Source organism: Nycticebus coucang, chromosome 15 (assembly GCF_027406575.1).
Source record: "Nycticebus coucang isolate mNycCou1 chromosome 15, mNycCou1.pri, whole genome shotgun sequence".
Classification (NCBI taxonomy): Eukaryota; Metazoa; Chordata; class Mammalia; order Primates; family Lorisidae; genus Nycticebus; species Nycticebus coucang.
The window spans coordinates 81,168,719-81,178,458 of record NC_069794.1 but is presented as its reverse complement, the minus strand read 5'-3'; the positions used below and the strand labels follow the sequence as shown (position 1 = coordinate 81,178,458).

Genomic DNA, 9,740 nt, shown 5'->3' with positions numbered 1-9,740 from the left:
GAGTCCAGAAAGGGGGTATTTTAAAGCCGGCTGGCTGGATCGTGTCACTTTATTATAGAAGCCCTTCCTTTCCAGAGACCTAAAGTGTAATGCAAGCAGAGGCTGTGGAGGGGCTCGAGACTCGGCGTCTTCCGCCCCTCTCCACTAGCAGAAACCCCAGTTTTTAGGGGAAAGGCTCTGGTAGAGTCTCCCTCACTTTTGAGGGGCTATTAAAAGGCTGGGGCCTCTTATTTCAACGGCTTTGGGCGTGAGTGTGGGGCAAGGAAGGGGGGGCGAGGCCTGTGGGTGTCTCTTTTGCCTGAGGAGTTGGAGGCACTTGTGGAAAAGTCAGGCCCTTTTCGCTCCGGCGGCCGCTCCGGTGTGGGGCTGGCTTGGGTTAGACACATGCACACATACACCATAGAGCTCTGCTTTCCCGTAGCAGCTGCTGCCTCTGCCTCTGCCTCTCCCGCCTCAGCCTCTTTGCCCGGCATACACACACATTCAGATTTACGCGCTGTTTCAATCCTTGATGACGTGTCCCCGGAGACAACCAATAGCAAACGGGCTCTGGTCAGGACAATGGGAGGTATCGGACCAATGAGCGAGCCCCGTGAGTTGGCGGTAGCCAATAGGAGCCGCGCTGGCTGGAGAGTAATGTTACAGAGCGGAGAGAGTGAGGAGGCTGCGTCTGGCTCCCGCTCTCACAGCCATTGCAGTACATTGAGCTCCATAGAGACAGCGCCGGGGCAAGTGAGAGCCGGACGGGCACTGGGCGACTCTGTGCCTCGCTGAGGGTGAGTCTGGGGCAGCGCCGCGGCGGGGAGAGCGCCTCCGGCAGCTCCCCAGCCCGCGCGGCGGCCGGATCCCCGCGGCCGGGAGCCGGCGGGTCAGGATCCACACAAAGGCAAATGAGGGGGGACCGTGGGGGGAACTGCGCACGGAGCGAGCCTCTGCCCGGGCGCCGGGGACGCTGCCCCGCGCCGGAGCCCCGGCCCACCGGCTGCCTGAGGCGCGGGGAGCCCCGAGACCCGCGAGTTTCCACCCCCGGCGGCGTCCGCGCTGACTGGCGCAAAAAAAAAATTTTTTTTTAATTAAAAAATTTTTAACGTGTTTTCGGCCCCCGGGCCGGGCGTTCGGGCGGGCGGCGTGCGCGGAGCGCGGCCGGGGCGGCGGCGACACGAGGGCAGCGGCGGCGCTTCCCCGGGCTGCATTGGCCGCCGCCGCAGCGAGCCGGGCGCCGGCGGGGAGCGCGGCCGGGCGGCGAGGGCGGCGCGGCGGGCCGGGGGCGGCGGTGCGGGCCCGGGCGGCCTCGGCCCCGGCGCGGCGGCGGCCCGGCGGCGGGGGGAGCGGCGCCGCTGCGCTCGCTGGAACATGGCTGACTCGGGCCCGGCGCTGCTGGCTGGAGAGAAAACAAGGCGGGCGGGCGGGCGGGGGAGCTGGGCGCAGCAGTTCCGAGGCAACTTTTTTTTTCCTCTCTCTTTTCACAGCCCCGCGTCCTCCGTGCGGGGGCGGCGGGGCGCGCGGGCCCGCGCGGAGGGAGACGGGGAGCGGCGGCCGGGTGGGCCCCGCCGCGGCCGGGGGAGGGGGAGGGGAGGGCCGCGCGCCCCCCGCCCCGCCCCTCCCCCGGCCGTAATGGCCGAGTGTGTGCGCCAGAGCGCGCCGCGCACCCCGCCCGCCGCCGCCTCGCTCGCACCCTCGCACACACACACATACACACACGCACACACAAAGGGAAGGAGCCATGTTCGCGCTCGCGCTCGCCCTCGCGGCGGCGGCGGCGGCGGCGGCGGCGCAGGCGGGGAAGACGCGCAGCGGCCATTCCGTGCGCGCCGGCCCCGGCGGCCGCGGGCGGAGCCAGCCCCCATTTCGAGCGGGGCTGCTCCCTGCGCCGAGCCCGACAAAATGGGGGCGGCGGCGGCGGCGCGGGCCTGCGGGCGCGCGTGGCGGCCGCGCGCCCCGGGCGAAGTTCTGGGGGCGGAGGCCGCCCGGCGCGGGAGTCACCCCAACTTTCACCGACCCGAAAAATACTTCCCGGCTGGGGGGAGGGGGCCGCGAGCAGGAGTGGCTTTTGTCCCTCATCCTTGTTTACTCGGAGAAACTTCAGACCGGACGTGTGTAGTCAGAACAGAAATACATCTCAGGGCCAACCCGGTCGGAAGCTGCCTCGCGGCGGCACCGCCACCCCCCAGCCTGGTTCTGAGCGCCGGAGGTGGCTCCTGTTCTCTTCTGGCACCAAAGTTTTATGCAAACAGGGTATTTTAAAAGTAATGGGGAAAACTTCAGACGCGCGGTGATTTTTCGCCCCCTCCCCTTTTTGAGGGCTTATAATTTGGAAGGGTCTGCCTACGTAGGCGCTAACCTGTTTATTCCCTATCCAGTACAGAGCCACGAATTGGCAGCGTGTTTTCTGATAATTTGGTGGTGTTGGTTAAAAATGGCTTTGTGGATTTTTTAAAAAATGTTTAAATGACCATTTAGATACTCGAAACAGACACAGGCAGATAGATATGGAATACTGTGTAAGAATACCCTTGTTTCTAGACTTTTTGAGATCACATCGAAGGACCGTTTTTTGCTTGGCATTGCCCCTTCTAGGAATTGGCTATCACTGCCATGTTATCTGATTTTATGGAGCTTGATGTCACTCGTGTCGAATCACCAGTACCTTAGTTTTCATTTAGTCCCTAACCTAAGTTCTCACCTCTTCTAAGTGTGTCTCGGTTTTATTGGTAACATCAAACATTTATTTTTTAGAAAAATAACTAAACATGGGCAAAGGAGATCCTAAGAAGCCGAGAGGCAAAATGTCATCATATGCATTCTTTGTGCAAACTTGTCGGGAGGAGCACAAGAAGAAGCACCCAGATGCTTCAGTCAACTTCTCAGAGTTTTCTAAGAAGTGCTCAGAGAGGTGGAAGGTAAGAGGGCTTGAAACATACTGACAAGATGATTTTAAAAAGGTAATAAAGCTTGTTTTAAGCCTAGCTAGTGTTCTCATAATGTGAGGTTATTGAATAGGAAAGAACACTGGTTTTATTCATTAATGCTTTTGAGAGTGATGCATTAAATTTTTTTGTTACTCAAATTTGCAAATGATTCTGTTGTAGACCATGTCTGCTAAAGAGAAAGGAAAATTTGAAGATATGGCAAAGGCGGACAAGGCCCGTTACGAAAGAGAAATGAAAACCTATATCCCTCCTAAAGGGGAAACAAAAAAGAAGTTCAAGGATCCCAATGCACCCAAGAGGCCTCCGTAAGTATCTTTTTTTTTTGTTTTTTATTTTCCAGACATGGTTTACAGTAGAATCTGACAAAAAGTCAGCCAGCTACCTGTAAATTGAATACACTTATTCAATTCTTAGTTAATACTCGGTGTAATTAAAAATTAAGTAGGGTAAGTTGCAGGGGTTTAGAGTATTGTGTATTAAGACACTTAGCCTTCTTTTCCCAATATCTCCAATAATCTTTTTTGTGTGTGTGTGGTTTTTGGCCGGGGCTGGGTTTGAACCTGCCACCTCCAGCATATGGGACCGGCGCCCTACTCCTTGAGCCACAGGTGCCGCCCTCCAATAATCTTGATTCTTTCATTTCTTGAAAAATATCACTCTGAAATAGAGAATTTGCAGAGTGTTCTTCTGGAGCTCTAATGTAAGTTTAATAATGATAATTTAAGTTTTGGTTGTGAGGGATATTTATCTTATTTTAATATTTGTACCCTGTCCAGTGCCTGGTTGATTAGGCTGTTAATTAGGCAGCTTTTCTATAGCACTGTATTTGAAATGGTAGTATTTGTTTTGTGATCTACCGATCCTAAAACTAAATTTCTTCCTTTTTTAGTTCGGCCTTTTTCTTGTTCTGTTCTGAGTATCGCCCAAAAATCAAAGGAGAACATCCTGGCCTATCCATTGGTGATGTTGCAAAGAAGCTGGGGGAGATGTGGAATAACACTGCTGCGGATGACAAGCAGCCTTATGAAAAGAAGGCTGCAAAGCTGAAGGAAAAATACGAAAAGGTAAGTGTGGGTTTGGCTTGGTAGGATGATGGACAGGGGTATGCCAGCTGTTGAATGATGGTACTTGATAACTCATCTTAATTTCCTGTTTTCTTACAGATTTTCCAAAAGTTTGAGGTGCAGTAGTTTTTTAGTGTGTAACAGCTACATTAAGTAGCCACTGACTTGGGTCATTTTTCATTATTCAAAGAATATGGAGGACCAAATAAATTGTTACTAGACTCAAAGGTCATACATTTAAGTTGATGTTGATATTCCACAGTATCTCCAAATTGATTAAAATTTTGGTTAGTCAGTTTGAGTCAAAATAATTTTTAAATGGTCAGGTGTATAGTATGAAAATGTTTTTTCATAAACATAACCTTGAAATATTAATGTATTTTCCTTTTAGATGCTGAAAAAAATCACAGCATCTCACTGAGTTAAATTTTAAGTGCCAATTTGTGTAGTACATTAAGATGAAGGAAATCTATAACTCATACTTAATTTTTAGCTTGTTTAGTCATCCCAAAAAATACCTATTTCTAAATGTTTAACTTAATTGCATGCTCACGGGCAAGTTACTTTTTTATTTATTTTTTTAACGGAATGTTCTGTGGATCAGGGTCTGACAATATAAACCTGTAGAATGCTTTTTTGCATTCAGAAGGTGGCAGTGTCTACCCTTTAATCAAAGTCCCTACATTCTAGTATTAATAAACTAGGATGTGGTACCTAATTGTACCTTAGTGAGCCATAACTTGGCAAATATTAGACCATGCCATTTAGTGATTTATAGATTGCTATAATTACAACGATCCCATAGTATTTTAATGTACATAATCTTGACATTCTGATTGTTTGTGGAGTTGAGTGGATCACGTATGTGTGGTATTTTAGTGAGTGTAATTGGTATCTTGGCTTTTTTATAATTTTACCATGTTACTTTTCTTTCTCCGCTTAACGATTTTTTCTTTTCTACCATTTTTCTCCTCCCTTTTCTTGGGAAGGATATTGCTGCATACCGAGCTAAAGGAAAGCCTGATGCAGCGAAAAAGGGAGTCGTCAAGGCTGAAAAAAGCAAGAAAAAGAAGGAAGAGGAGGAAGATGAGGAAGACGAAGAGGATGAAGAGGAGGAGGAAGATGAAGAAGATGAAGATGAAGAAGAAGATGATGATGATGAATAAGTTGGTTCTAGCGCAGTTTTTTTTTTCTTGTCTATAAAGCATTTAACCCCCCTGTACACAACTCACTCCTTTTAAAGAAAAAAATTGAAATGTAAGGCTGTGTAAGATTTGTTTTTAAACTGTACAGTGTCTTTTTTTGTATAGTTAACACACTACCGAATGTGTCTTTAGATAGCCCTGTCCTGGTGGTATTTTCAATAGCCACTAACCTTGCCTGGTACAGTATGGGGGTTGTAAATTGGCATGGAAATTTAAAGCAGGTTCTTGTTGGTGCACAGCACAAATTAGTTATATATGGGGATGGTAGTTTTTTCATCTTCAGTTGTCTCTGATGCAGCTTATACGAAATAATTGTTGTTCTGTTAACTGAATACCACTCTGTAATTGCAAAAAAAAAGTTGCAGCTGTTTTGTTGACATTCTGAATGCTTCTAAGTAAATACAATTTTTTTTATTAGTTCTGTTGTCCTTTTCATAGGTCTGAAATTTTTCTTCTTGAGGGGAAGCTAGTCTTTTGCTTTTTGCCCATTATGGATCACATGAATTATTACATTGTTTATCTTTTCATATAATTAGCTGATAAAAAGCTTTTTGTCTACGCACCCTGCATATCATGATGGGGGTAATAAAAGTTAAATTGAGATAGTTTTCATCTATAACTGAAACTCCAACAAAGTTGATGACAAATTTCACATAGCCCATTTATATTTTACAAAGTGAAGAGTAAGCAATCTACTCACAGCATGGGATTATTAGAATCAAACGTTTTGAAAGTCTGTCCTTGAAGGACTAATAGAAAAGTATGTTCTAATCTTTACATGAGGACTCTATTCTTTAACTCCCATTACCATGTAATGGCAGTTATATTTTGCAGTTCCCACATTAAAGAAGACCTGAGAATGTAGCCCCAAAAGCGTGAGCTTAAAATACAAGACTGCCATATTGCATTTTTTGTTGATGTTAGTCCCGGCAAAGACTTAAGAAAGTGCTGGCTGTAAATGTCTTTTTCCCATTTACCTAAATATGAACTGCTCAGGAAACTTCAGATTCTCCATTTAGAGTATCTTTAATTAATTGGGCCACCCTTTAAAATAATGCCACATTTAAAATCGGTTATATTTTCATGTATTGTGGTTTGCCCCTTTTTAAATCAAATTGATAGGAAAAAAGACACTTCACATCTTAATACGAGTTACTCAATTTATTTGAATTTGATTTTTCCTTACAAAACCCACACTCATTCATTAGTCATGTTTATCTGCTTAGCAGTTTAGGGAACAATTTGGCAATTTTGTGGTTTTTGAGATTATCGTTCTCTTAAAGTGCCAGTATTTTAAAATAGCGTTCTTGTAATTTTACACGCTTTTGTGATGGAGTGCTGTTTTGTTATATAATTTTGACTTGGATTCTTTCCATTTGCATTTGTTTATGTAATTTCAGGAGGAATACTGAACATCTGAGTCCTGGATTATACTAATAAACTAATAATTGCAGAGGTTTTAAATATTAGTTAAGTGGCTTTCACTTAAGAATTTCAGAATCTGTTATATCTCTTTTAATCTCATTTCCAGTAATATCTCATAGCAACACTTTTTTTTTTTTTTTTTTGTAGAGACAAGAGTCTCACTTTATGGCCCTTGGTAGAGTGCCGTGGCCTCACACAGCTCACAGCAACCTCCAACTCCTGGGCTCAAGCGATTCTCTTGCCTCAGCCTCCCGAGCAGCTGGGACTACAGGCGCCCGCCACAATGCCCGGCTATTTTTTTGGTTGCAGTTTGGCCGGGGCTGGGCTTGAACCTGCCACCCTCGGTATATGGGGCCGGCGCCCTACCGACTGAGCAACAAGCGCCACCCAGCAACACCTTTTAAATAAGGACTGGCAAAGTTTTTAATTTTAAAAATTCTCACTTTATGCTTATAAATAGGTTAATGGGCTTATAAAAACAGGTTTTGTCAAACATTGAAAGTACTCAGTAAGATGCTCGTTCTATATATGAGGAAAAACTAATTTTACTTTCAGAATGATTAAGATTTTTTTTAAAACAAGGCACGTGTAAATGAAAAGCATGGTTAATGATGGAAGTGCGATTATTTCAACGTTTATCAAATTTTTAGTCAAGGGGAACAAATGACTCATTTAATCTGATTTAGAGGGAGGTTTCAATAGCTATAGAATCAACATTGTCAACATTAGTAAGTCTGATCTATTTAAAAATGAATTTTGGCTCAAGGAACTGTCTTTGTAACTTTAGTAGGTGTGTCATGACAACTATTTTTGACTTTTTTTTTTTCTTTTTTTTGAGACAAGATTTTCAAGCTGTCTCCCTCAGTAGAGTGCCATAGCATCTCAGCTCACAGCAACCTCAAACTGTTGGGCTTAAGCCATTCTCTTGCCTTGGCCTCCCAAGTAGCTGGGACTATAGGCGCTGAGCCACCATTTTTGAAATGTTGAGTATTTTTAGGTCAGTTAGTTAACTGATTTTAGATACTAACAGGAAAAAATGGTCAAAAACCCTCTTCATTCTGAAAACTTATAGTTTGGTTTAGTGTTCCATCAATATCCTTTGGAAGTTAGATATCTAAAAGTCACGTTAATGGAGGTGAGAGGCAGTTACTTAGATAATTCTATGTAAGATCTGTTATAACTGGAGATGATAGACTTTTTAAGATTTTTCTTAAATATAAGGAGTGTAAATTTTAGGTTTTTTTTTTTTGCATTTTAAAATTGGCACATGGCATGCCAGTTAAAATTTAACTAAAATAATCCAATTTCCTAATTTGCCTGTGTGAAGGTTCAGTTTTCAGTACCAGTCATGCACTTTTGCATAGAATGGTAGATACCACTGCAAATTTGCACAAATCACAGTTTATTAGAATCCACTGTTACTTAGGTGTGAACCATCGGTCATAAATTGGGCTGTTTTCTTAATCAGGGATTGTGATGATAGTTACTTAAATTTACTTTTTATAATTGTCCTTTATGTCACTTTTAAGTTTCACTTGAAATGCCTTTTCTTTTTTTAAAGAGAAGGTCTCTTGCCCAGGCTGGAGGGCAGTTGGCACAATCATAGCTCACTGCAGCCTTCAACTCCTGGGCTCAAGTAATTCTCCCATCCCAGCCTCCTCAGTAGGTAAACTACAGACATGTGTCGCCATGCCTAGCTAATTTTTTTATTTTTTGTATAAATGGAGTGCCTGTTTCCCAGGTTGGTCTTGAACACCTGGTCTCAAGCAATCCTGCCCCAGCCTCCCAAAGTGCTGGGGTTTCGGGCATGATTGAATGCCTTTTAAAACTAGATAAGAGCCAGAAAATGGTTTGAGTAGCTATCCCACAAAAGGTGGAAGGTAGTTCATTTCTTGTCCCTTTCTAATAGTAAAGCAGTGCTAACCCTGGTCACAACTTGGGAAGTTCCCTGGGTCTCAGGCAAGTTGCTCCCTAGAGTAGTGAGGCAAAATGTTGCTGTTGTAGGATTGCTGCTATTTCACGATCCATTATGGCACAGAAATACACCACAACATGGAATAGCACAAGCATAACTAAATATGCTTCATTGCAGAATATAATGCTTATCTTCCTATAGGTATCAGTCTGGAATAGATCATACCTATGAAGAGGAAATGTAATCACTTGCCTTTAGGCCTACCCATTGGTTTGGACCTTCTATATACAAAAAAATCTCTGTAAATTGACCACCCAAGGGACTGTAACAAATTGGTCAACATAAGGAACTAGGCCTACCATACTGATAGGTACATGTGGTATATGTCCAGTCTATGGAAATTAGGTCAATTTGAGGTCAATGTAGGGAGCTGGTCAGCTGTAGAGGTTCTACTGTAGTTGGATGTATTGAATGTCCACTGAAAAGAAATAGTAGTAACAAGTCTTAACAGGATAAACGGGAATATGATGAATGGTGGGCAAGGATATATGGAGATGGTGGAATCCAGTAGTAGAAAATCAGTGGAAAGAGGGTTAGATCCTCATAAATGCATTCAGATTTGTTTTTCTATTCAGTCACATAATTGAGTCATGTAGGTAACATTCCATAGTATGATGCTCCGTAATATATTTAATCATTCCCTTACTGGCGGACGTTCAGATTTTCTATTTTTTGCTAACACTGCCTTGAACATCTATGCACATTTTTCTCAGGCATGTGTAGGTCTTTTTTTTTTTTTTTTTTGTAGAGACAGAGTCTCACTTTACTGCCCTCGGGTAGAGTGCCGTGGCGTCACACGGCCCACAGCAACCTCTAACTCTTGGGCTTACGTGATTCTCTTGCCTCAGCCTCCGAGTAGCTGGGACTACAGGCGCCCGCCACAACGCCCGGCTATTTTTTTGTTGCAGTTTGGCCGGGGCTGGGTTTGAACCCGCCACCCTCGGCATATGGGGCCGGCGCCCTACTCACTGAGCCACAGGCACCGCCCCATGTGTAGGTCTTTGAAATAACTATCTCAAGGTAGAATTGATGAATCAGGAGATACTTGCATTTAACATTTTGGCAAATACTGATAAATTGCCCCCAGAACTATGCTTATACTGTGAAACATTTTAACAATTATTTTATAATGAATCAAGAA

General features: G+C 44.6%; 1 protein-coding gene across 3 annotated transcripts; it reads left to right on the top strand.

Annotated features, from left to right (window-relative positions):
* Positions 1-635: 635 nt before the first annotated feature.
* HMGB1 (high mobility group box 1) lies at positions 636-6,663 on the top strand. Of its 3 annotated transcripts, none has more exons than XM_053563842.1 (5): positions 636-776; positions 2,737-2,900; positions 3,090-3,235; positions 3,820-3,994; positions 4,984-6,663. In XM_053563842.1, the coding sequence occupies exons 2-5, from the start codon at positions 2,751-2,753 to the stop codon at positions 5,158-5,160; spliced, it is 648 nt and encodes a 215-aa protein (XP_053419817.1). In that variant the 5' UTR covers positions 636-776; positions 2,737-2,750; the 3' UTR covers positions 5,161-6,663. The 3 variants fall into 3 exon arrangements, with proteins under 3 accessions (XP_053419817.1, XP_053419818.1, XP_053419816.1); XM_053563843.1 differs by lacking the exon at positions 636-776 and adding an exon at positions 1,932-2,191; XM_053563841.1 differs by lacking the exon at positions 636-776 and adding an exon at positions 1,932-2,235.
* The last annotated feature ends 3,077 nt before the right edge of the window (positions 6,664-9,740 follow it).

What these genes read in the sequence shown, in the direction of transcription:
- HMGB1 (XM_053563842.1), top strand. Translation starts at nt 2,751, where the DNA reads ATGGGCAAAGGAGATCCTAAGAAGCCGAGAGGCAAAATGTCATCATAT. An exon ending in AGTGCTCAGAGAGGTGGAAG is followed by an intron (nt 2,901 to 3,089) that starts GTAAGAGGGCTT and finishes ATTCTGTTGTAG; the next exon opens with ACCATGTCTGCTAAAGAGAA. An exon ending in AATGCACCCAAGAGGCCTCC is followed by an intron (nt 3,236 to 3,819) that starts GTAAGTATCTTT and finishes TTCCTTTTTTAG; the next exon opens with TTCGGCCTTTTTCTTGTTCT.